General features: G+C 43.3%; 1 protein-coding gene across 1 annotated transcript in view; it reads left to right on the plus strand.

Moving 5' to 3' along the window:
- Positions 1-25248, plus strand: part of LOC143769001 (ubiquitin carboxyl-terminal hydrolase CYLD-like) — a 198206-nt gene extending 172958 nt beyond the window's left edge. Inside the window, exons 2-12 of the mRNA XM_077257613.1 lie at positions 9620-10052; positions 12858-12984; positions 17040-17178; positions 17587-17694; positions 18956-19035; positions 19118-19184; positions 19285-19417; positions 19923-20031; positions 20438-20556; positions 23711-23903; positions 24628-25248. Coding sequence (XP_077113728.1) covers positions 9630-10052; positions 12858-12984; positions 17040-17178; positions 17587-17694; positions 18956-19035; positions 19118-19184; positions 19285-19417; positions 19923-20031; positions 20438-20556; positions 23711-23903; positions 24628-24815 — 1686 coding nt within the window. The 5' untranslated portion in view covers positions 9620-9629 and the 3' untranslated portion in view covers positions 24816-25248. The remainder of the gene's footprint in view (positions 1-9619; positions 10053-12857; positions 12985-17039; positions 17179-17586; positions 17695-18955; positions 19036-19117; positions 19185-19284; positions 19418-19922; positions 20032-20437; positions 20557-23710; positions 23904-24627) is intronic.
- The last annotated feature ends 2608 nt before the right edge of the window (positions 25249-27856 follow it).

A 27856-nucleotide genomic window follows, 5' to 3' on the forward strand; every position in this document is an offset into this window, starting at 1 on the left:
CCCCACCGGGAGGAAGCGGCTCTACCCAGGAGCCCATCCGCTCGACTGGTCTCTGGGGGAGTTTCTACCCTGGGCTACTTGACAGGGGGAAGGATTAGACCTGCCGCACGAACCCCCTAAGCCCATTGCATAGGCTGACTGTTGGCTGAGGAACCTCTCAAAGAGGAGTCGGCCACGGTCCGTCTGACCAGGAAAAGGGAAGGTTGAGACCCCCTAACTCTGAGTCCATCTGGTACAGCACTGGTAGCTGAGGTACCTCTACCCAGTTAGGTGTTGGCCATGGACCACTTGATAGGGGGAAGAGAATCCACAGGCTATCTTCGCTCTAGGAGCAACCTCTCATATGTCCGTCCCTGTAGGGACAGGAAAAAACACTGGAGGGTGGAGGTGGGAGGGTCCTTTTAACCTCTCTATGATCCTGTCCTGCTATAGGTCAAGGAAGGACGTCCTCCATGGTGCTGTCCTGAGGGACGTAATGGAAATTGCTTTACTTAACTAAGGAGCAAAAGCAGATTGACGCATATTGTGGTGCCTTGGCTCATCTGTACAACCAGGCGCGGACTTGCCCACAGGAGAACAGGAAAATCCTCCGTTGGGCCACTTTGCAGGAGTAGGCCACCACCCACTTATATAAGCAGTACTTAGCACAATACATTTGATTCAACATGTACAAACAATGGCAGCATCTTATTAATTTAACAATCAACCCAGCTTATTGCTATGAAATTTTGAATGAGGATAAAGACATATTTTGCATGTAGCCAGCGTCAGACTGGAGCACCTTGGGCCCACCAGAGAAAATCATTCTTGGGGCCCACTATGTAGCTACATAGAAATAGAGACCACCAATCATGCGTTAAAACATTCTAATATCCGAGTATAATATAAGGTACTACACGTCTTAATTATGTAGCAGGGCTTGGGGTAGCCCCCTCATAGAACATAATGTAGCCTGCTCATATAGTATAATGCAACCCCCTCCATAGAATATAATGTAGCCCCTTCATATAGTATAATGTAGCCCCCTCATAGATTATAATGTAGCCCCCTCATATAGTATAATGCAGCCCCCTCCATAGAATATAATGTAGCCCCCTCCTAGAATATAATGCAGCCCCCTCCATAGAATATAATGTAGCCCCCTCCATAGAATATAATGTAGCCCCCTCATGGAATATAATGTAGCTCCTGTTGTGAACTCTGTTTTTGGGCTCCCTCTTGTGGTCACAAGTGGTACTGTGTGAGTGCTGTCTTTGGGCTCCCCCTGGTGGCTCTTTGTGTCTTTCTGCAGGTCTGAGGCGGATCAGCTGTCTCGTTATCTGTTAGCTGGTTTCCTATTTAGCTCACCTGGACTTTCAGTGTTTGCCTGCTGTCGATGTATTCAGTGCTATCTTGATCTCTCCTGAATTCCTTCGCTATCAGTCTCTTCAAGAGAAGCTAAGTTTTCTGTTTGGTTATTTTTTGCTCATTAGTGTTCAATATTTTTCTTGGTTATTTACTTGTCCTTGTCCAGCTTGCTAATATGTGATTTCCTTGCTTGCTGGTAGCTCTAGGGGGCTGAGTTTCTCCCCTCACACCGTTAGTTGGTGTGGGGGTTCTTGTATTCTCAGCGTGGATATTTTGTATAGGGTTTTTTACTGACCGCACAGTTCCCTGCCTGTCTTCTGCTATCTAGTATTAGTGGGCCTCATTTGCTGAATCTGTTTTCATTTCTACATTTTGTATTTTCCCCTTACCTCACCGTTAATATTTGTTGGGGGCTTACTATATCTTTGGGGTCATTTCTCTGAGGCACGTGAGGTCTTACTTTCTCTATAGGGGTAGCAAGTTTCTCAGGCTGCGTCGAGATGTCCAGGAATTTAGGCACGTTCACCGGCTGCCTTTAGTGTGTTTGGTTAGGATCAGATTTTGCGGTCAGTCCAGTTACCACCTCCCTAGAGCTCGTTCTATGTTCAGTAACTTAGCTAGTTCATTCTGTGATCCTCAGCCACTAAGGATCATAACAAGCTCCCTCAAATAGTATAATGTAGCCCCCTCATATAGTATATTGCAGCCCCCTCATAGAATATAATGTAGCCCCCTCATATAGTATAATGCAGCCATCTCACAGAATATAATGTAGCCCCCTCATAGAATATAATTTAGCCCCCCATAGAATATAATGTAGCCCCCTTAGAATATAATGTAGCCCACTCATAGGGTATAATGCAGCCCTCCTCAGAATATAATGCGGCCCCATAGAATATAATGTAGCCCCCTCACAGGGTATAATGCAGCCCCCTTCATATAGTATAATCTAGCCCCCTCGTATAGTATAATGCACCCCCCATATAGTATAATGTAACCCCCTCATAGAATATAATGCAGCCGCCACAGAGAATAATACAGCCCCATAGAATATAATGCAGCCCCCCTCATAGAGTACAATGTAGCCCCCATAGAATATAATGTAGCCTCCTCATAGAGAATAATGCAGCCCCCTTCATATAGTATAATGCAGCCCCCCACAGAATACAATGTAGCCCCCTCAGAGTATAATGCAGCCCCTCATATAGTATAATGTAGCCCCACACAGAATATAATGGAGCCCCCACAGAATATAATACTGCCCCCTCATAGGGTATAATGCTGCCCCCCTCATAGGGTATAATGCTGCCCCCTCATAGGGTATAATGCTGCCCCCCTTCATAGGGTATAATACTGGCCCCTCATCAGGTATAATGCACCACCCCTCATAGGGTATAATGCTGCCCCCCTCATAGGGTATAACGCTGCCCCCTCTCATAGGGTATAATGCTGCCCCCCTCATAGGGTATAATGCTGCCCCCTCTCATAGGGTATAATGCACCCCCCTCATAGGGTATAATGCTGCCCCCTCATAAGGTATTATGCAGCCCCCTCATAACGTATAATGCTGTCCCCATAGGGTATAATGCTGCACCCTCACAGGGTATAATGTATATATATGGGCTGGGGGAGCGGGGCCACTGGTCTGCCAGCCCTGATAGATGGCAGTGTTGGCCGGCTGCTGAGGCTAACACTGCCCGCTATTAAAGTGAAATGAATATTCACCCCTCTCCACGCCCATAGTGAATATTCATTTCTCTTTAGCAGTGGGGACAGGTTTTAGCCGCAGCAGCTGGCTTCTGCCGCCTGTCACCCGCTGTTTCTCCTCTGGCATCGGGGCCCCCATCACAGCTGCGTGGTGTGCCGCTATTAGCAACATGCCACTGGCTGGGATCCCCTGGAGCAGCGGGGGCCGTAGGAAGCTGCTGGCCCTGTATCCCAGCAGGTGTCAGTGCCTGGGCCAACCGGAGAATCCTCCTGTTCTCCGGTGATCCAGTCCAACCCTGCACGTAGCTAAAAGTGGGGCTCTGGAATTGACATTACTGGTGTGGTCTCCTTTGCACCCCAATCCGACATTGTGTACAACCAAGTGATTTACTTCTGTTATCAGTGGCACAAGCCAGTAAATGTGGTTCTTAATTGACCTTTACTTGAAATGAGTTACTGTTATGCTGGGTTTATACCAGTTGACTGGTACTATTAAGGTATGTGATCACAATGTCTTTAAGAAGCTTTTTCCTGAAGCAGCTTTGCTTGCATTTCCACTGTTGTTTTTGTGGCTGCTCCGCCACCAGTGTCTGTTTTCGACAATTTCAGCTATAAATGGAGAGCATCTTCCTAAGGCCGGGGACACACTTAACGTATAAAAAAACGGTCCGTTTTTCACGGCCGAGAATCGCACAAATGTTTCAAAAACAGTGATCCGTGTGCAGTACGAGGATGCGATTTCCTCGCATCAAATGATCCGTGTGACATCCGTGTGACATCCGTATGCCGAGATTTTCTCGCAAGCTTGCAAAACCGACATCTAATGGATTTATGTGCTCAAATGTTCGGGAAAACATATATACAGTATGTATATATATATATATATATATATATATATATATATATATATGTCATTGAGACACATATATATATAGTCTGTATTTATATTTCATTCAGCGCGATATCTGTGAAAAGCCGGTAATTCAATTGCCGGCTTTGCATTTCTCCTTCACAAACCCGACAGGATATGAGACATGGTTTACATACAGTAAACCATCTCATATCCCCATTTTTTTTGCATATTCCACACTACTAATGTTAGTAGTGTGTATGTGCAAAATTTGTGCACTGTAGCTGCTAAAATAAAGGGTTAAATGGTGGAAAAAATTGGCGTGGGCTCCCGCGCAATTTTCTCCGCCAGAATGGTAAAGCCAGTGACTGAGGGCAGATATTAATAGCCAGGAGAGGGTCCATGGTTATTGGCCCCCCCGTGGCTAAAAACATCTGCCCCCAGCCACCCCAGAAAAGGCACATCTGGAAGATGCGCCTATTCTGGCACTTGGCCACTCTCTTCCCACTCCCTGTAGCGGTGGGATATGGGGTAATGAAGGGTTAATGTCACCTTGCTATTGGAAGGTGACATTAAGCCAGATTAATAATGGAGAGGCGTCAATTATGTCACCTATCCATTATTAATCCAATTGTTTGAAAGGGTTAAAAAACACTCACACACATGATTAAAAAGTATTTTAATGAAATAAACACAGCGGTTGTTTTAATATTTTATTGCTCTCTCATTCCATTTTCAGACCCTCGCTTGGCAAAACAATAAACACACAATATACATACCCTCTCTGATGAACTGTCACGTCCCACGAAGTAATCCATCTGAAGGGGTTAACTAATATTACAGGCAGGAGCTGCGATAAACCACTCGGGTGCCTGTAATCCCCGGGTGCTGAAAGGAAAGCAGTGATCTATACTTACATTCAGTCGCGGTGATGTTCCCCCTGGTGGATGTCCTCATATGACCTGGAGCGTGGGAAAAAGTTCCCAGGCTGCAGTTCATGAGAACATCCAGCAGGGGCGCATCACCGCGACTGAATGTAAGTACAGATCCAGCTTTCCTTTCAGCACCCGGGGATTACAGGCACGAGCGAGTGGTTTATCGCAGCTCGTGCCTGTAATATTAGTTAACCCCTTCAGATGGATTACTTCGTGGGACGTGACAGTTCATCAGAGAGGGTATGTATATTGTGTGTTTATTGTTTTGCCAAGCGAGGGTCTGAAAATGGAATGAGAGAGCAATAAAATATTAAAACAACCGCTGTGTTTATTTCATTAAAATACTTTTTAATCATGTGTGTGTGTGTTTTTTAACCCTTTCAAACAATTGGATTAATAATGGATAGGTGACATAATTGACGCCTCTCCATTATTAATCTGGCTTAATGTCACCTTCCAATAGCAAGGTGGCATTAACCCTTCATTACCCCATATCCCACCGCTACAGGGAGTGGAAAGAGAGTGGCCAAGTGCCAGAATAGGCGCATCTTCCAGATGTGCCTTTTCTGGGGTGGCTGGGGGCAGATGTTTTTAGCCACGGGGGGGGGGGGGGGGGCAATAACCATGGACCCTCTCCTGGCTATTAATATCTGCCCTCAGTCACTGGCTTTACCATTCTGGCGGAGAAAATTGCGCGGGAGCCCACGCCAATTTTTTCCACCATTTAACCCTTTATTTTAGCAGCTACAGTGCACAAATTTTGCACATACACACTACTAACATTAGTAGTGTGGAATATGCAAAAAAAAATGGGGATATGAGATGGTTTACTGTATGGAAACCATGTCTCATATCCTGTCGGGTTTGTGAAGGAGAAATGCAAAGCCGGCAATTGAATTACCGGCTTTTCTATAGAACACTGCTGCGTATTTCTCGCAATGCACACGCATGGTCCGTGTGTAATCCGATTTTTTCTCGCACCCATAGACTTGCATTGGCGAGTCTCGGCCGAGATACGCTGACAATCGCAGCCTGCTGCGAGTTCCCTCGGATCCGAAATACGGTGGAGAAAATATCGGATGATGGGAGCTGCACCATAGATTAACATTGGGCCGAGTGCTATGCGATTTTTTATCGCATAGCACTCGTCCGTATTACGGTCTAGTGTGACCCCGGCCTAAGACTGATCATGCTGCTTCTTTTAACCGCTTCATGGTTTCCAAACCCTGAAGCAGTTAAAAGAAGTAACATAAGACAGCATGTCATTTTTACAATGCTGTGCATATGTTCATTTGGTGCAGTAGCTTTGTGGCGCTTTTTCAGGTGATATCTGCCTGAAAAAGACATCATGTGCACATTCCCTTAAATGGCCTCCAGCAGCAACATGTTTACCAAGAACAAGGATCTTTTAGCCAAGCTAAAAAATCATTTCACCTGACAAACAAGCATTTTTTGCCCATTCATTGGGCAAACTTGTTTACAATGTACGAGTATCGGAAAATGAGGGCCCCTAAGAGTGCTTGTTCCCAAATATCGAGAACAGAGTGACATTTTTATTATTTTCAGTGATTGCATCAGAGTTGCCTGTACCTGTTATTACATGAGAAGCCATACCCAAACAAATACCCAATAGCAGTTTGCTCAATGCCACGATTGGTAGTGGAAAATTCTATTTTAAGCAGTAGTGTGGGTTTGCTGTATTACCAATCACATCCCTCACCTCTCCTTAACCTCAGCTCGGAAGGGAACAAGGGATGAAAAGCTGACGCACAGATGATTTAATGACTTGTATTGGGAATAACATCATTTTTACTGTAAGGTATAGGGTGGAGTTGCAGAGATATAAGCACCGAGCCTAAGCTTTAAGCTCTTCCCAACATTAAACATACTAGTACGCCTAATGTCGGGGCCCATCTTTGAAGCTTAGTCTGCATCATTCATGGCAGATCGTTGCTGTGATACACAGCCAGCATTTGCCTCTAAAAATAGCAAGTTCAAGTCCCCTGGACTGAAAAAAAGTAAAAGATGTTTTTAAAAATACAGAAAAAAATCTATAAAAATTTGAATGACCTACCTTTTCTCTCATTAAAAATAAAGAAATAAAAACAAACAAACATATGTCTGTAAAAGACCAATCTATCAACATCTAATCTTATTTAACTTGATTGATAAATGCTGTAAAGAGAAAAAAAATCAAATGTTAAATGAAAAAACGATAGAACTATCACCATGATTGTACTGACCTCGAGAATCATACTGAAGGTGATGGGAACCCTGCGAACTGCCTCTTTTTTAATGATATCCATGGTTCCTCTTTGGATTAGCCAGCTTTGCATGATGCTGTGTGTGGAGCACACCACAACGATGTTGACGCAACAGGCCGGCTAATCAAAGAGGAGCCTGGAAGGTTGCCAGGTTATCCATCCAACCACTATGGACTACTGACCTGCCCCTGGACCGCATACTACAAATTGATTCACACCAATTCTAATTACTATGTGACACCAATGAAGCACTGTATGGACCACTATGTAACACCATTGTATGGGCCACTATGTGACACCACTGTACGGACCACTATGTGACACCACTGTATGGGCCCTATGTGACACCACTGTATGGACCATTATGTGACACCAATGAGACACTGTATGGACCACTATGTGACACCACTGTATGGACCACTATGCGACACTAATGAGACACTGTATGGACCACTATGTGACACCACTGTACAGACCACTATGTGACACCACTGTACAGACCACTATGTGACACCACTTTACGGACCACTATGTGACACCACTGTATGAACCACTATGTGACACCACTGTATGGACCACTATGTGACACCACTGTACGGACCACTATGTGACACCACTGTATGGATCACTGTGACACCATTGTATGAACCACTATGTGACACCACTCTATAGATCACTATGTGACACCACTGTACGGACCACTGTGTGACAGCAATGAAACACTGTATGGACCACTATTTGACACCACTGTATGGACTACTATGTGACACCACTCTATAGATCACTATGTGACACCATTGTATGAACCACTATGTGACACTACTGCATGGACCATTATGTGACACCAGTGAAACACTGTATGGACCACTATGTGACACCACTGTATGGACCACTGTGTGACACCAATGAAACACTGTATGGACCACTATTGACACTACTGTATGGATCACTATGTGACACCACTGTATGGACCACTGTGTGACACCAATGAAACACTGTATGGACCACTATTGACACCACTGTACAGACCACTATGTGACACCACTGTATGGATCACTATGTGACACCACTGTATGAACCACTATGTGACACCACTGTACGGACCACTATGTGACAGCAATGAAACACTGTATGGACCACTATGTGACACCACTGTATGGACTACTGTGTGACACCAATGAAACACTGTATGGACCACTATGTGACACCACTGTATGGACCACTATGTGACACCACTCTATAGATCACTATGTGACACCATTGTATGAACCACTATGTGACACTACTGTATGGACTATTATGTGACACCAATGAGACACTGTATGGACCACTATGTGACACCACTGTATGGACCACTAATGAGACACTGTATGGACCACTATGTGACACCACTGTATGGACCACTGTGTTACGCCAATGAAACACTGTATGGACCACTATTGACACTACTGTATGGATCACTATGTGACAATAATAAAGCACTGTATGGATCACTATGTGACACCAATGATATTGTATTGGTCACTATGTGACACTAACAAAACACCATATAGATCACTATGTGCCACAGATGAAGTGCTGTATGGATCACTATGTGGCACTAACGAAGCACTGTATGGATTACTATGTGAGCTATGTAAATGGTTGTTATACAAGTGGCCAGTGCTAGGTACTGGACATGCTGCCAAGTTAAGATGGGTGGATCTGGCATAGTGCTCTCTGTCATCCCTGCAGTATAAATAGTGCTTTTGCAGAACACTGGCCACACAGAGCGTGGAGCCTCACTAGGTGAGTTACATCCTGAGATATATGATAAGTACTATTGGGTATGATAACAAATGACATGGGAAGAGGAGCAGGGGGTTTAGTGATGTTTTACATAATGCAGAATTAAGTTGTGAGCTCCACAGTTAAAGAGATTGCTATAAGTGATCAGTTCCAACTTTCATAAAACATTTTAGCTATATCATGTTTAAAAATATTAAATTATCAAATAATGATACTGAATATATACGAAGATGCCACACTGGTCTAATGCTAATCAGAACCATCTTGAGTTCATATGTTGACTCTGTATCAACATTTGCAAAGCTTTAAGCAAAATATAAGCCACCTTTCAAGGTCATCCTTCATTTAAACAGACCCTTAAAGTTATTGGCTCATCGCAAACAACCCACTATATATGTAAGCTCGGAGTATGGCTCCCGACAACATTGGAAAAGCTGTTTTTCTTTGTGGAGGTCACAGCGAGAGCAAATTGAAAGGCTGTCCATGTAATAATGACCTTCAGAACAGAGTGGTTCTCACACCTGGCTAATAGAGGCCCCTTAAGTAGGCAGTTTCTTAAATGGACAATAAGCCATAATTGTACTTTGTTTTATGTTGTTGATAATTTGTTTATGTGAATGTGGAAAAAACCCCTAAATTCTAATTATTAGCTATATGTTCTTACATTCATCATTTTTGGTACCTGTTGCCTTTTTATTATGAGGTCTAAATATTAACCTTTATTTTAGGTACCACACAATGTCCACTATCAATTCCATGGCTAAATCTCGGAAGCCATTTATTGTCCTAAAAGAGTTTATTACTGGTCGGCACAAGGTGGCATCTGGATCCATTGGTGTTTTTCTAGACAATGAACAGACACATGGTCGTATTATGGATCTGCCTTCACGACCAGAAGTGCTAGTGAGAAGAAGCATGGTGCGACTCCTAGGTAGAAGAGAGTCAGCCTTTTTGTATGGGATTGGATTACCTCAACGGCGGCTTCATCTTTTGGCCAACGAGAAGCTATTTCTTGCAGTTTGTGCTTTACAGATTAGTGATGTTGTCAGAGTTTGTCATCGGGGCTATGCAACAGTGGGTGTGGCCACTGCCATTTGGGAACTTTCTGAAAAATCAGGACTGTGCGAGCTTACAAAGTTACTGGTTGAAGTTGAATTACTGGTAAGTAAATTCTTATAGGGTAGTTTATCCCTAACATATGCATACCTTCAATGGTGCTCATGAAGTGCTGTTCTTCAGCTGTTATTGAGATTATAAAAAGCAGACCCAGCTCAGGTTAGTCTATTAGGTGGTCCCTCAAGGTAAGTAAAGTAATACAAAATGAAGATTAAAAGGGTTATCCACAACTGGAAAACCCCTGCTTAATCAGTTCAGGACCCCAGTCGAAATGAATCCAGTGGATACTCTACTCAGCTACAGCCGCAGCGCTGTTCCAGCAATGTTGGCGCCACTGTTCCCGGAGAGCGACCTTACTTGCTGTTTCACGTGCCAATAAGCATTTGCTGTTTATCTGCAGCCTTTACTACTTCATCAGAACGGACGTCTGCCTTAATAGAATAGAATATTGGTGAGTTGCAGCCTAATAGCAGCCGCTCATTGGATGCTGCCTGTACATGACACAATAATGTCACGTCACTTTCTGGGAACAACAGTGCTGGAGCTGCAGCGCTGCAGGAAGAGGTACCAATTGTTTTTTATTTTAGTCGGGGTCCTGAATTGATTAAGCAGTGGTTGTCCAGTAAGCAAAGAACTAATACAGATAAAGGAAGTCCTTGAATATAACAGTGATAAAGATCAGCTGAAAGCCATAAATCACTTCTTATGTAAAGGACAGCAGCTTCTTCAGGCTCCGGTACAGTACAGACAGTGTAACAAAACATAGCACATGACTCTCCTTACCTGGTGTCCAAATGAGCTGGTTGTGCTGACACAGGTAGGAGGAAGCACAGGACATATAGTACTGGAATGTACTGTAGAGTAATGCTACTAGACAGCTGATGAGTGCAGAAAAGTGATGAGCGAGGAGCATGCTCGGTAACACCTTATCCGAGCATGCTCGCTCATCCCTAGTGCAGAACTCTACCGGAGGAATGCTCATGCTCGTTTTCACACCTTCCATAGATCCTGACTGTACGTGGTATCACGTGGTGAGTGTGGTTTACATTTACAATGGCCAGGAATGGAGGAGTGTGATGTCAGGGTCTTCCTCTGCTATGCCGGATATTGCTAATATAATGAGTCTTACAGTAGTGTTATTACTTTTTATGTCTATTTTGTTCACACTGTATCAAGTATGGCATGGTGTGAATAGTTGTGTACTGGAGATCCCTTCAGTTTTAGGCTCTATTCCTATGTTCAATAGTTATACCTGTTTTTAGATCCATTTTGGGATCATAAAGAGAGCAAAATAATGATCCAGTACAGAACCAATCAATTTAAATGGGGATGAAAGTGTTATAAAATGTCTTCGCTTACAGCTGCTGTACATCTTATTTGTTTGGCCCAAAAAATGTAGAGCAGTTGAAGCTCGTACATGGAAGTCTATAGGAAAAGGATCACAAGGGATGGTCAACTGTTACGTCATCCATTAATGGATCCCAAATTCTCAGAGCACTAGAGATGTACAGAGGCCTCTAGTAAAAGCAGATCGGGTACTAACTGAACAGAAACTAAAGAAAACAAGGAAAACATGGTGTCCTGTATCAAATGTAACCCATCTTTTATTTTTTCTTATTCAAAAACAACACCTTTGCTTACTGTTTTGCTTCTGTTTTTTTCCATTTGTAATGGATCTATTTCTTTTTTTTAATACTGGATTCGCAACTAGACAGGTGACAGAACCTTACAAACATGTAAAACACACTGTTTGAATAGGAAGTATATTTAACATGCAGAACATACAATTCGTTTTGCAATATTCTGAAATAATATGCATTGATTTAACTCCATTTACAATATGTACAATATAAATAATGAATAAAAGGCAACTAAATGGATGGATTTCCAGCCATATTTGCTGCAGATGTTGTTTTCTGCTATGTCTCAATTTACTCTTAGTACGATCACACCAAGGGTATGTTCAGAGCCTGTTTTTTACACAGGGTTCACAAAAAAATCTGTGTCCACAAACCACCTGACACTACCAAGTGGAAAATGTGCCTATACTATAAATGCTATTTTTTCCAAGCAAATTTTTTTGTGAAAAACCAGCTATATATTCATTATTGGGCCAATGAAATAAATTGGAAATGAAAAAATCCCCGAACAGAAAAACTGATTTAAAAATTAATGTTTTTAACACTTATTTTTTAAAACATATTTTTAGCTAGGAAAATCCACGTTTAAGGCTATGTGCACACGTAGAATGGAGCTTAGCGGATTTTTCCGCAGCGGATTTATAAATCCGCAGGTAAAAGGCACTGTGTTTTACCTGCGGATTTACCACGGTTTTTATGCGGATTTTGTGCGGATTCCACCTGCGGTTTTACACCTGCGGATTCCTATTGTGGAGCAGGTGTAAACCGCAGCGGAATCTGCACAAATAATTGACATGCTGCGAAATGTAACCCGCAGCATGTGCACAGCGGATTGCGGTTTCCATAGGTTTACATTGTACTGTAAACTCATGGAAAGCTGCTGCGGACCCGCAGCAAAATCCGCAACGTGTGCACATAGCCTTAGACTTACTTAGATGCTTATTTATTTGCATATAATCTTTTAAACCTGTTTAGTCAGGTTTATTTCTTTTGAAAATCCATGTCAGAATGGCCATATAATCCTGATATTAAGATGAACATTTTAGCTGGAAATGGACTCAGAAAATTTGGTATGCAAGTAAAGCAGCCGCATCAGGTCAAGATCTATTTAGTAATATATGCAGTATGTATTGTGAAATATTCTGACGGATCCTCTTTAAAAAAATCTTTTACTACTGTTACGGTTACAATACTTGGTAATATTTTACAGGACGGAGAGAGCTGCGATACCTCCATGCCAGTAATAAAGGTTGATGCAGGCGAAGTTCTGGCTGTAAGCTCTAGTGTACAGCGATATCCACAGTACAGGGGAAATGGACCCAGGCTGGATGAAGAAGGTGAATGCACATCAAAGACCATAAAATAAAACTGTCGTCTACTACTGTTAGATAAATAAGTTTAACTAAACTTTTACAGTTTTCTTTTTGATATGTTGAATCCCAGTAAATGCCATGGAGATTGGTGGGGTTATGGGTCCTGAGACCTCCTTCCGCCCTGCAGCTGTGTACACCCTGAACGTTTCTGCACAGTCGGGGTCTCAGGAGTCAGAACAACAGCAATCAACAAAGGACTCCAACATCTTGTGGGTGTGTGCATAAGATGTCCATTGAGGCCGTTTTCTTTGAGTCTTTTTTTTAAACTATATATGTAGTGAGGGGCTTCCAAGCGGAAGCTCCCAGAAGAATCAGGTCAATTCTTTTAGCTGCTTAACGGCTTTCGAAAGTTGAAGATGTACAGAAAGACCAAACACATGCACGGCAAGTTGGGTTACCATTGCTGTCTCCACACTGAAATGAAGCAGGATTGGTGACATCCATTTCAGGGGTTCGGCTGACATCTGCTGCACTGAGTGTCGGTTGTCAACACCAATGAATGTACGAGCTCACTTCTTACTGTGCAATATTCTTCTTAGAGCACTCCTTCTCTAGCTTTAATTATAAATCATGAGCCGGCAACAGAGCGCACTGTCACACTTCTAATTAGAACCGGTGAGGGAGTGTACTGTCACTGTGCACTGAGAATAATAAGGCATACTAAGAAAGGAGCGTGTACTGAGCATCCATTGTAATTGACAACCAACAGATGCTCAGTACAGCAAGCACTAGGATGTCGATGATGATGCTCTGTTTCAGGGTGGGAACAGAGGTTGTAGAAGTGACTGCTGCCTCTGCTCTCTAATGGCGTCTCGTTTGAGTATCCCAGCATGCACTGAAGATTCTCATACGAAGCGTTATCAAAACAGAGTAGGTAACTATAAAATAAAGCAGTTAGATTAGAGAGGAAACAGTGGAAATTTTTAATTAAACCATATTAGAAAAACCATTATCTTATTACAATAAATAGATAAATATTTAGGCTGAAAAATCAATATTTATTTTGGACATCCCCTTCAAGCATCGGATGATTTTGGTATTTTGGATACCGATCTAAGTTTTTTGACGTAATATCGATGACTTTTAGTTTCACTGTCTAACAGAATGTGCGTCAATAAAAGCTATCCCAGAATTCCGTCTGCCTTTGTCATGACATACCATTAAGCCTATATATTTTACTCTGGGAGAGCCACGTGTTGGAAGGATAATTAGTAACCACTGTAATTACAATGTGTTATCCTTGAAGGCATTTACAACTATTATTTAATGTCTCTGGCCTGATTTGCTCACATATATTGTTACTGTAAATTTGATCTTAGATCACTTTCATATAGAGTTTTGATATATTTGTTCGACTACATGCACCACCGACCCCATTCCCTCACACCTCCTCCAGTCTCTCTGTCCAGTCGTCAAAACTCACCTAACTGCAATCTTTAATCTCTCCCTCTCCTCTGGCATTTTCCCCTCCTCCTTCAAACACTCTATCATTATTCCATTACTAAAAAAACCCACCCTTGACCCATCATGTGCAAACAACTACAGACCGGTCTCCAATCTACCCTTCATCTCAAAACTCCTGGAGCGCCTAGTCTACTCCCGCCTTACCCGTTACCTCTCCACTCATTCCCTCCTAGACCCTTCACAGTCCGGGTTCCGCCCCCTACATTCAACAGAAACTGCACTCATCAAGGTGACCAATGACCTTCTGACAGCAAAATGTAACGGTGACCACTCTCTGCTCATTCTCCTCGATCTTTCTGCAGCTTTCGACACTGTTGACCACCCTCTCCTACTCTCTAGGCTCCAATCACTAGGCATTAAGGACACTGCTCTCTCCTGGTTCTCTTCCTATCTTTCTGACCGCTCCTTCAGTGTTCTGTTCTCCGGCTCCACTTCATCTCCTCTCCCTCTCACTGTCGGGGTACCTCAGGGCTCAGTCCTTGGCCCCCTTCTCTTCTCCCTCTACACGGCCCCAATTGGACAGACCATCAGCAGATTTGGCTTTCAGTACCATCTTTATGCTGATGACACACAACTATACACGTCAGCCCCTGACCTTACCCCCGCTGTACTACAGAACGCCACTGACTGTCTGTCTGCAGTCTCTAACATCATGTCCGCTCTCTATCTGAAGCTCAACCTCTCCAAAACTGAACTTCTTCTGCTCCCGCCTTCTACTAACCTCCCTAAATCTGACATTTCCCTCTCCGTGGGTGGCACCATAATAACACCTAGGCAGCAGGCACGCTGTCTGGGTGTTATGTTTGACTCCGATCTCTCCTTCACCTCCCACATACAATCTCTTGCCCGCTCGTGCCGCTTACACCTAAAGAACATCTCTAGAATCCGCCCTTTTCTCACCATGGAGACAACAAAAACTCTCACTGTCGCCCTAATCCACTCCCGCCTGGACTACTGCAACTCTCTTTTAATTGGCCTCCCCCTCACGCGACTTTCCCCTCTCCAGTCTATCCTTAATGCAGCAGCCAGGGTTGTCCATCTGGCTAATCGTTACTCGGACGTGTCTGCTCTTCGCCAGTCGTTACACTGGCTGCCCATTCATTACAGGATACAATTCAAACTACTTGTTCTCACCCACAAAGCTCTCCACAGTGCAGCACCCCCTTACATCTCCTCCCTCATTTCTGTCTATCGGCCTAGCCGACCGCTGCGCTCTGCAAACGACTTTCGACTAACCTCTGCACTAATCCGTACCTCACACTCCCGACTCCAAGACTTCTCCCGTGCTGCGCCAATCCTCTGGAATGCTCTACCCCAAGATATTAGGACCATCCACAACTTGCATAGCTTTAGGCGCTCACTCAAAACTCATTTGTTCAGAGCGGCCTATCACGTTCCCTAATCAGTCATTTTATGTTTGTGTGTGTGTGTAGCCCATTCACTATCTCCATCTACCCCCCACCCCCTGAAGATGGCTGGACCATCATTGTAAATACATCATTGTAAATACACACCTGTACTTTGTATCTCCCCACCTCATTGTAGATTGTAAGCTCTCACGAGCAGGGTCGTCTTATTTTGCTTTATTGCTGTATTGTTAACATTGTTACCTATGACTGTTGTGTTTGAAACTGTTAAACTGTAAAGCGCTGCGGAATATGTTGGCGCTATATAAATAAAGATTATTATTATTATTATTATTATATTTGCATTAATGTGCTCTTTGTGGTCTGTTGAATGTATGGATCTCATATTTTAGTATTAGGGATGACATAATACATGGGTTTCTATACTTTTTAATAAATACTTACTAAACTAACAGAGCACTGGTTACATAGAATATTAGAAAAAAAAATGTGTGCCTTACATGTAAGTAAATGAGATGATTAAAAAGAAAAATCTTTTATCCTGAAAGGAACACTTCAGTAAAAATTTCTAAGGGGTTGATCAACCAAGACCTAATAGTTAACCAAATTCTCAATATCTATTTAATTTTAAAAACCAATTACTTTTGTAACGTATGGCTCATCAATTAAAATTCCCTACCATTCCCTCTGTACTTTAGCTTACTTTTGCTCTCCCTAAAGGGAAAGAACATGAAGAGCATACGGAGCAATGAATATAGCTCAATTCCTCCCGGCAGTGGGGCTCTCAGTACCAACACCGCACAGTGTCAGTATGCTATTACACTGCAGATTAACCCCTTATCTGCAGGTTAATAGCATTATTTTACATGACAGGTTGAGTATTAGATACACTGTTTGGTTTCCGACAACCCCTTTAAGCATTGTTTTGTGCATATAGGCATATATGAGTGTGGAGATTGGGTCAGGAGAGCCGTAGATGGTCTGGACAGCACAGTCCACACTCAGATCGGGAATATCGAACATGTAAAAGCGGCCAAATCCTGCTAGTGTCCTCTGCAGGTATTCCATACATTAGGAGACAAACTAATCTCCTTCCAGCCATGGCCGCAATTACCAAATGTGATTTGAGCAATGCCGTTAATATGACAATAATCTGTATTGAATATATCTGTCTCTTTTTCTGTGCAGATATGTACACTGTGCTAGAAGACAGCATGAAGGACCATCCACCTGTGCGTGAATCTGAAGTTCTGGAGAAGATTGTTGGACAGAGAAAAGGCATTCAAGGACACTTCAATTCCTGCTATCTAGATACAACGCTTTTCAGGTAAGGATTGTGAGAATCCTGATAACATAAGGGATGTGTTCAAAAACCTATGTCATAAAAAACACAAAAATATGTTGAATTGAGAGTCCTCGGTGGTTGATACCTTTTAATGGCTAACTGAAAAGATGGTAACAAATTGTAAGCTTTCGAGACTACACGGGTCTCTTCATCAGGCATAGACTAATACAAAATCTGATGAAGAGACCTGAGTAGTCTCGAAAACTTACAATTTGTTACCATCTTTTCAGTTAGCCATTAAAAGGTATCAACCACTGAGGACTCTCAAATCGAAATATTTTTCTATCTACTGGTTAACACGGTGCAAAGATATATACCGTATCTTTCCTGTGTATAAAATACAAGACATTTACAAACCTGAATGTATGTTTCTGGCTTTTCCTTTCACAGCCTGTTTGCATTTTCCTCTGTTTTGGATCACATCTTACGGTCTCCTGATGTTTGCGATGCCAAAGTCCAGCGAATCTTGCGCCAAGATATTGTGTATCCCTTGAGAAGGTAAGCTTCTGGTATACATGTAGATCTGGTCACAAATATAGCTGGTATAAAATCCATACATTGCTTATATAGTGCCAACATATGCTGTAGCTCTTTATATGCATTGTGACAACTCACTGTCCCCATTGGGGCTCACAAATGTAAATTCCCTATTAGTATATCTTTGGAGTGTGGGAGAAAACTGGAGAACTTAGAGCAAACCCACGCAAACACGGGGAGCACAGGTAGACTCCTTGCAGATGTTGTTCTTGGTCAGATTTGAACCCAGAGCCAAAGCAATCTTTTAGTCGTTCTAGATGGGCCTAGACATCTTGATTTCCCTTAGCATTTCTCAGTTTGATATATTTTTAGCTTAAAAGGATTGGCATCATGCAAATGCTCACAAGGATTATAAACGACAGGTCAACATAGGACGCAGCTATTTGTGACCTTGGAGTCAGTAGCCGTGTGGTCAGTGCTATGTTTTGGATCCCGAGGCCACCAGCTTTCTGTGACTAGAGGGTTAATGGACAAAAACCTCAAAGGGAAAACCTCTGCCTCTAATTCACTAATGAAAGGATAATGGGTATCGGAAGGGCGAATACAACCAGTTGAGGGGCATAGCGTCTCCAAGAAAACTCATATCCACCCTAGATTCATGTTTTGAAGCTTGCTTTGAGCATAGATCACAATGCCTTACCCTCATGGATTCAACATAAAAAAGGCCATGTTGGGTCGACCACTAGATAGTCAGCAGGACCACCTACATTTGAGGGAAAAAGAGATGGTGTTGCAGGCTCCTGTTGGTTGATCCATGCCTGGCCCTATCAGACAGGATCATTCAGCTTGTTCTTAGCAGATGGGTGTGGTGTTGCATTTTTTTGTAATGAGGAAAGCATGTTCCCATGGTTGAGATGCACACTTTTTTCAGGTTACTGAATCCAAACTCAATCATCAATGATACTGTAAAGTCCTTAGGATTGCCGTCCAATCATTTTTTTAATATGAGTCAATATATGTACTGTATACGCCTGACCTTGTGCCACCGTATTGCTTCAACAGCCAGATCAAAAATGGCTGCATGCAACATTTTCTGATGAGTTGGAACAATCCCATAGAGATCTCCGGGATCACTTCTGCCATTAGTATCCATCTGAAGTTCCATGTGGAACTGTGGTCCATATGGGTAGTCCCAGTGTTCCTCATACTAATCTAATATACAACTTATGACATATTACGGTACCGTCTTGTACTTCACATCATATGTACTTTGATTTTGCAGGAGTGGATTTGTACATGCAGAAAATGTCATGAAGCTCAGAAAACTACTTCGATGTGCCTCTTTCGTAACCGAGGAGAAAGGTTTCTTTACAATTTTGGATAGTTTTATCTATTTTCCACATTATGTGAATGATGACAGCTTTATCCATCTCATTTCTTCTAGACCCAGAAGAATTCCTCAGTGCCTTGTTGCATGAAGTTCTAGCAGTGGAGCCTCTTCTTAAAATCAGGTATGTTTTATGGATCCGTGACCGGATGAGGCATATATCAATGCTATATTATTGTCTTTTCAGCTGAATGACATTACCTTTTTTTTGTTCAAAATTACAGATGTAATAACAAGACCCAGGAGAGCAACAGCTATCAAATAATTGTAGAACGAGATGGAGCACTAAAGGTTCCCAGTGTCCAGACCCTTATGGACAGATCATTTCGATTCTATGAAGACCTAACATTTGACCAGGTGACAATTGATTATCCCCCCAAAAATGTGTCCATCCACATGCAGATATGCCTTAGTTTTCGGCTTACTGTGATATTTATGTTTCTCTCTGGGAAAAACCGTTTTAGGACAAAAGCAACAATAGGAGCATGGTTGGGTTTCCACTCTTCTTCAGTGTGCATTTTATCTCTATGAGCCGTCTGCCAGCACTATAGGTGCTGTAACTTACTTTCCCTTTTTAGCATGTATTATCGTCCTTATTACCTGCTTCTAAACAATAATCTGCCTCTCTGTTATGTAGTCCCTCTCGGTTGCTAGGGACAGATATCACCTGACAACTGGCAGTGGGCAGCACGTTAGACAGAATGGAAACATCCAGTGAACTGCACTTTGAATTGTTTTTTTTTTTTTAAACTGTTATAAGGCACTTTACTTTTTTTGTTAATCATTGCAATGATGACGAGATGAGGCTGCTTGTTGTGATAATGGTGTCCATTTCTGCTTACACATGATATATTATTTCCAGGTTCCACGTTGTCTTATCCTTCAAATGCCAAGATTTGGCAAGAAGTTTAAAATGTTTCCATATATATTCCCTTCCCTAGAACTGGACATCACTCATATGCTGCACAAAAGTAAGTATCATGTTATGCGTCTAGGATTGTGCCTCAAGCATTCTTGGTCTGGCTTCTACAAAGATTCTCAAGTTTTCTAGGTCGACAAATAATATTACAAGAGATGAGCTAAACCAAGTATTTATTGGAATTGGTGCAAATCGATTCACAGGACCCGGTTCATCAGCCATGTTGGAAATCTGTAGGCGCTGGACTCAAACCCTGAGGACCGCCCCATACCTGATGACATCGGACCTGGTGCAACATTATTGTTGGAGGCAGTTCTCAAGCCTCCCGTCCCAGCAGCCAGACTGGCTGATGGTCTGAGTCCTGCGAATCGATCGGCACCAACTCTAGCCTTTAGCAATCTCAGAACATGGTTATTGTCGTCTTGTCTAGATTGTAACGTTTATACGCTTGTCTGCAGGAAGCGCCGTGTGCTGTCTATGTCTGAGTCCTGCTGAGTATGAATGCACTCACTGCCTTGCCGACCCACTAACCACGGACGGGAACGTTCGCCAGTTCTGCCAACTTTGTGAGAAACAGGTCAGCATCTGCAGTATACAGTATGTAGTGTATGTTCATATGGTGGTAAATTAGTAGGATAGCAGGTAAAGATGGTCATGTAAGGAGACTTTACAGCCTACCTTTGACCATGGGTCTGTTCACATATGAGTTGAAGATGGAAGCAACAATACAGTACTGGATTAGTAACACCATAGACAAAAGCAGTGCATGAGACACCATTTATTTATAATTAGATCTATTGGGGCCAGTAAGGTGTCTGTAGTTTTCATTAAAGGGGTTGTCTGCTCATATATTAATGACCTATCAAGAGAAAAAAAAAAGCTGCTCTGCAGTACCCAGCAGCGGCCACTGCACATTGAATGTAGCTGCACAGTACAGCTTTGTTCACTGTTTTCATCCAACCACTGTCTGAGCTTATAATAACTGATCAGTGGGAGTGGTGGACCATCAACAAACTGATATTGATGTCTTATAGTCTTATACTAAGATTAGGTCATCTATATCATAAATGGGTATTTTCTCTGTAGACAACAGTGGGATCTACAGTGGAGCCTCTGGTGTAGATGGTAACATAATCTGATTTTCCTGTGTCTGGCTTCAATCATTGTCTTCATGCACCGGCTTCCGGAGAGATTGTGATGGGCTTGTTTTCATATACAGTAAAGGATTAGAGATGGGAGGACACCTGGATGTTCAGGTCCGGCTGAACAGTTACAAAAAGTTTGGGTTCGGGTACCAGAACAGTACTCGAACCTGGACCCCATTCACTTGAAATGCGGGCTCGAACATCCAGTGTTTGCTGTGCTGTGATGTGCATGACAGCATAGCAAACACTTCTTCTAATCGGCGGTGAAATCATCCCCGCCGATCAGAGAGCCGCGGTTTCTACGCTGTGAGAAGACAGCATGAGCATTCAGCTGTGATCGGAGGTATACAGTTTACCTCCGGTCACTGGTGTCAGCTGACGGTACAACTGCTCCCATCATCTGACACCTGCTGCCACTAATAACAGCGAGAGCAGGAGCGGCGGATAGGAGTAATCATCTGCCGCTCCTGCACTGCAAATAAATAATGTAAAAAAAAAAAACGGCGTGGGTTCCCCTGTATTTTTGTTAACCAGCCAGGCAAAATCCTCAGCTGTCAGCTTCAGCAAGGCTAGTTATCAAGAGTAGAGGGGTCCCAACGACGCATTTTTTAATTATTTAAATAATTTTTAAAAACGGCGTTGGGTCCCCCCCATTTTTGACAACCAGCCTTGCTAAAGCTGAGGGCTGGTATTCTTAGGCTGGTAAGGGGCCCTGGATATTGGCCCCCCCAGCCTAAAAATAGCAGCCTGCAGCTGCCCAGAAAAGGCATATTAGATGCGCCAATTCTGGCGTTTTGCCCGGCTCTTCCCACTTGCCCTGTAGCGGTGGCAAGTGGGGTTCATATTTATGGGGTTGATGTCACCTGACAATACAAAGGTGACATCAAGCCCATGGCTTAGTAATGGAGAGGCGTCTATAAGACACCTATTCATTACTAATCCTATAGTTGTATTATAAATACACAGCCAGAATAAAGTCCGTTAATTGTAAAAGTGACACAGACTTCTTTAATAATCTCAATTAAATCATACTTACAACCTCGACTAATTCCACCAAAGTCCTTGATCTCCTGTAATAAACCAAAAATAATAAAACAACAATATACTACACCTTTCTGTCGTTGTGTCCCACGCCGTAATCCATGTCTGGGGGAGAAATAGTTTTCAACCTGGACAGTGCCAAGTTGCGACCGTCCAGGCTGAGAACCACTGGGGAATGAACTGCTGCGAGTGCAGCCTCAGTGACTGGAAGTGACATCATCAAGGTTACCTACGGTCACTGAGGTTCCGTTCCCAGCCGGGCTGAACTGCCGTGACCTCAGTGAGATCCCTGCTAGCACTGTGAGAAAAACTATATAGGAATAGTAATGGATAGGTGTCTTATAGACGCCTCTCCATTACTAAGCCGTGGGCTTGATGTCACCTAACAATACAAAGGTGACATCATCCCCACAAATATGAACCCCACTTGCCACCGCTACAGGGCAAGTGGGAAGAGCTGGGCATAGCACCAGAGTTAGCGCATCTATTAGATATGCCTTTTCTGGGCAGCTGCAGGCTGATATTTTTAGGCTGAGGGGGACAATATCCATGGCCCCTTACCAGCCTGAGAATACCAGCCCCCAGCGGTCTGCTTTAGAAAAGCTTTTTGTCAAAACTGGGGGGGTCCCCACGCCGTTTTTTTTTAAAGTATTTAAATAATTAAAAAATACGTTGTGGGGACCCCTCTATTCTTGATAACTAGCCTTGCTGAAGCTGACAGCTGAGGGTAGCAGCCCCCTGCTGTGAGTTTTGCCTGGCTGGTTAACAAAAATCGTTTTTTTTTTTTACATTATTTATTTACAGTGCAGGAGCGGCAGATGAATACTCCCATTCACCGCTCCTGCTCTCGCTGTTATTAGCGGCAGCAGGTTTCGGATGATGGGAGCAGTTGTACCATCAGCTGACACCAGTGACTGGAGGTAAACTTTCTACCTCTGATCACAACTGAGCGCTCACACTGTCTTTTGACAGTGTGGGAACTGCGGCTCTCTGACCTGCAGGGATGATTTCACCACCGATCAGAAGCGGTGTTTGCCGTGCTGTTCCTGGTGAAGTCCGTGTTCGGTGTCCGTGCCCAAACAGTAGGTGTTCAGTACTGATGCTGAACTTTACTGTTTGGGTTCACCCATCTCTATAAAGGATCAGCAGAGGTAGAAATACAGCAGGGGCCTGAATCAATGATAAAAGGAGAGGTGGGTTTCAAAGTACCTCAGACCCCCTAAAGCTACTTTAGCTATAGTCATAGATCACAACTAGGCTTTAATGGAGCTGAACCAAAAAGAAGCCATGCAACAAGTGCTGAGAAGAATACAAAAACAACCTATTTATACTGACTTGCATAACTCTTCTGAGTTTGTTGGACTTCTTCTTTCACCAAGTAGCTTGTCCTATAGTCATGATCGCTTTGCAGTGTGCAGAATTTTTACACATCCAATGTAAGTTTGTGGATACTGTGCTTTTATCACTAAATACATATGTGCAGTATGTTACAGCCATATATATGTAAGGTTCGGCCTCATCATTTTTTATCTTTTCTACCTAAAGGTTCATTCAAGCAATCAGATGAAGGATCATAGACCCACAAGACTTGAAATACAACCTAACATTACAAACAAAAAGCAAAAGCTTGAACTGTTGGCCGTTCTCTGCATAAAGACCAGTCACTTTGTCTCATTTGTAAAATATGGACCAGACAAAAACTCCTGGGTCTTCTTTGACAGCATGGCAGGAAGAATAGGTAAAAATATGCTCAAAGACACTTGGTCACATACAATAGCTTTTGGTGTAACAACTTGTAAATATCAGCAGTTCACTAACAATAATAAAGAGAAAAAAGTGCATTAACATTGCATTAAAGGGGTGTCCGATACCCAAAGTAATTTTCCAAACATGACATTTCAATAGTCTCAATAGCTCAATTATGTTTTTTATCCCATTTTTCTGCTGTTTTCTCTTCTCCCCCATGTCATTCATGTCTGTTGCTTTTGGATCACAGTATGTGAAATCTCTGCTTTGCAGTCCAATTGGGTCTTTTCTGGGAGCATACACTTTAACCTTTCCACGCTGGATGCACCCAGTCACAGCATGCCAACTCATTTAACAGTCTATCAGTCTCAGATGCTGTTGGACTGTGATTGGCAGAGAAGACTCTGCAGAAATGCCCAGTTGGATTACAAACCTGAGATTTCACATAGTTCGCTTCAGCAGAAACAAATGTGAATATCTCTGCCGTGGTGTGAGGCGGCGCAAAAAAGTAAAGTGCTATAGAATAAGTGGAGCGCAAGAATTTTTACATGTATTTAACTATTGTTTTTAACAATTGATAGGTCCTCTTTACCTATGTCAAACAGCTGGGAGTGATTATTTTTTGTAGATACTTTGTCTAGCAGGCAATACTTTGAAGGATAAAGTATTTTTCTATGTTAAATGCTCTTTCATTAAAAACCTCATTTTTTTCATAGGAAATGAAATCGGCACAAATGTCCCTGTAGTCCGAACCTGCCCACAACTGGGAGACTATCTATCCATGCCTGAGGAGGAGTTTAGTGCTGTGGACTTCACCAAGATGGACGCACTACCTAAAAGATTCTTTTCCGACATCTACATGTGCATCTACCAGCGCCCAGATCATTGCATGCAAAGTGGTTGACAGACAGATCTTGGTGAACGAGGATGCATCTTGGACAATCTTGTTCTATTTTTACTTCCCCGAGAGCTAGATCAAAGTAGATGGTAGACCTAAAAACATTTCTGACAGCTGACACAGAAGATGGAAAGAGAAGGAACCAGGTATCTAATGCTGGAACCATAGGAAACTCATCCTGGCTTCCTTTTGATTTTTCATTTTGAGAGGGCATTTCTACAGACTTTTTTAGAACATGAGCAAGCAGAAATTGCTTTATGGTTCTGAACTACCTTAATTTTTCTTTTAATTTGTTTTTTTTAAATTGTATATATTTATGAATAATATAAGACACTGTAGAAACATACTGTACATTTTAGATGTGTGGTGGTTAGGTATATGAATTATGTGTATGCATACAAGGGATCTAGTGCAATAAAATTATTTGTATCGCCCAACTTAATGTACGTTCTCCAAGTGTGTTATAAGGATGGTTAGGGAAAAAGGGTCTAGGGCCGCCCTTCAGCCACATAAGAAAAAGGTATGCTGCAGTCTGCATTGCACTTCATATCAACCTCTGGTGCAAGAGGAGTTACTATTTCATCACGGACATGTAAGTGGTCAGTGCTAGGGTTGAGCGAAACGGATCGGATAAATTCAAAAATCGCCGACTTTCGGCAAAGTCGGGTTTCATGAAACCCGACCCGATCCTAGTGTGGGATCGGCCATGAGGTCGCTGATCTGCGCGCAAAAGTCGCGTTTCATATGACGCTTTCAGCACCATTTTTCAGCCAATGAAGGAGGACGCAGAGTGTGGGCAGCGTGATGACATAGGTCTCGGTCCCCACCATCTTAGAGAAGGGCATGACAGTGATTGGCTTGCTTTCTGCGGCGTCACAGGGGCTATAAAGGGGCGTGCACGCCGACCGCCATCTTACTTCTGCCGATCTTAGCATAGGGAGAGGTTGCTGCAGCTTCGTCAGAAGAAGGGACATAGTTAGGGAGGGAAGATTAACCCCCAAACCGCTAGTGCTGTAGCGATTTCCACTGTCCAACACCACCTTTGTTTTGCAGGGACAGTGGAGGCTATATCTTTGTGCATCAGCTCTGTAGCTTAGTAGGCTGCCTTATAAGGCTCCCTGATAGCTGCATTGCTGTTTGCATGCTGCTGTGCAAACCAACTGCTTTTTTTAAAAGCAAAAATCCTGTTGCTCCTTTCTGCACAGTTATCTTGTTTATTTGTCCACACTTTTGTGTGCAGCAGTCCTTTTTATTGCTGCCATACTTGTCCTGAGATCATTGTAGGGAGATTGAAATTGTACTACAGTCCTTGTATTTTTTCATATATCTTCCAGCCACTTTCTGCCACTTAGATTGCGTTGTTATATACACTGGGCCTGAGTTTTGGGTCAGTCTCCCCCCAAAAAAGGGAGATTTAAATTCTCAACAAGTTTATATGCACCTTCTACCTTGTTTTACAGTACCATATAACGGTTGTTATTTTGGTTAGATTTTCCCAAAAATGAGGAAGTCTGGTGGAAGAGCCCGTGGGCGGTGGTTGCCAGCTGGTACTGATGGTGGTGGTGGTGCATCTGGTGGTAGTGGGAAAACCACAATAGCACCTAAGGCTGGAGGTGTTGAGCCAGATTTAAAATTATTTTGCCCCACCTTCCACTGCTGACACGTAGCTTGCCTGAAAAATGTCTTGCTTTTGGCCTCCTCTTACTGACTTCTCCAATTCCTCCATTTGCAGCTGCTGAATGTCCACCATAGGCCATTTTTATACCTCCCTAAATGGGCTGACTCCCCCCACAGGGCCGTGGTCACCACCTGGCGCAAGCACCCGTGCGAGTGCCGTTTGCCTGGACAGGTGGGCCCACTCTTGGGTGACGGCACTGGCACAGGGTCCCTCATAGTACAATGAAGTGTCTCTGACGGTGGTGGTGCACAACCAACGTCAGACACACCGTCGTAATATGAGGGGCCCTGTGCCAGTACCGCCGCCCACGAAAGAGTGTTCCCCCCAGCTCGAACAGTGCTCTACCACTTGCAATACTTACCTCTCCCTGCTCCACCACTGTGTAGTCTGTGCTGTTAAATCCTTCAATGGCACTGCCAATACAAATTTGTTGAAATGATAGATGATAGTTAAAATATACAATATACATGGGCCTTGCCCTCCATTTAGACCAGTTAATACTTTGCGCCTACTACCACTGTCTGCTACTCAGCAGAGGAGCCCACCCACGTACCTAGCTATGCCACCTGTTTATTTATGAACAATTTTTTGGCAGACATTTAGCCCACTTTAATGTTTGGGACTACTAACTGTCTGCCACTCATTACAGTTTCCTCCACTGAACAAAGCAATGCCGCCTGTTTAGTCCTGTTACCACATTTGAACTGCATTTAGCCTACTTTATTATTTGGCCTACTAACTGTGTTTCCTCCTCATCCTGCCCATTGCCCAGCCACTGCTAGATGAGTCTGCTGGTACATTGACCCAGACCACTACATTTCCCTTGCACTCTACACAGCCAGAATCTGACCCTGCTGAAAGTCAGGTTCCCCTTCCCGCATACTATACCACCTTACACGGGGACAAAGAGGAAGGTGCAGATGAAAGTGCAGGTTCCTTCATCAGGCGGGGGGGCATACTCGTTGGCGACGTCACTGGCACAGGGCCCCTCATAGTACGCAAAAGTGTCTCTGCCAGTGGGAGGCGCCACCCGCCGTCACACACACTGCCGTACTATGAGGCGCCCTGTGCCAGTGCCAATGAGTGGGTCCCCCCTGCTTGCTCAGGATCACAGCACTTGCAAAGTTGAAATACTTACCTCTCCCTGCTCCACCACCGTGACGTATTCCGTGTTTCCTGGGCCCACGAAAATCTTGAGCCAGCCCTACCCCCCCCCCCACAACTTTAGCCAAATGACCCCCAGTTTTCAATGCCTATTATTATAAAGTAAATTAAGATTGACAAGCTTAAGTAATAAGAATTGATGTTTTTGGCATTAAAATGGGCACTGTAGGTGTTTTCCTGTCCTCCACTCACTGCCGACTTTGAT

The sequence above is a fragment of the Ranitomeya variabilis genome, chromosome 4 (genome assembly GCF_051348905.1).
Source record: "Ranitomeya variabilis isolate aRanVar5 chromosome 4, aRanVar5.hap1, whole genome shotgun sequence".
In the NCBI taxonomy this organism is placed as follows: domain Eukaryota; kingdom Metazoa; phylum Chordata; class Amphibia; order Anura; family Dendrobatidae; genus Ranitomeya; species Ranitomeya variabilis.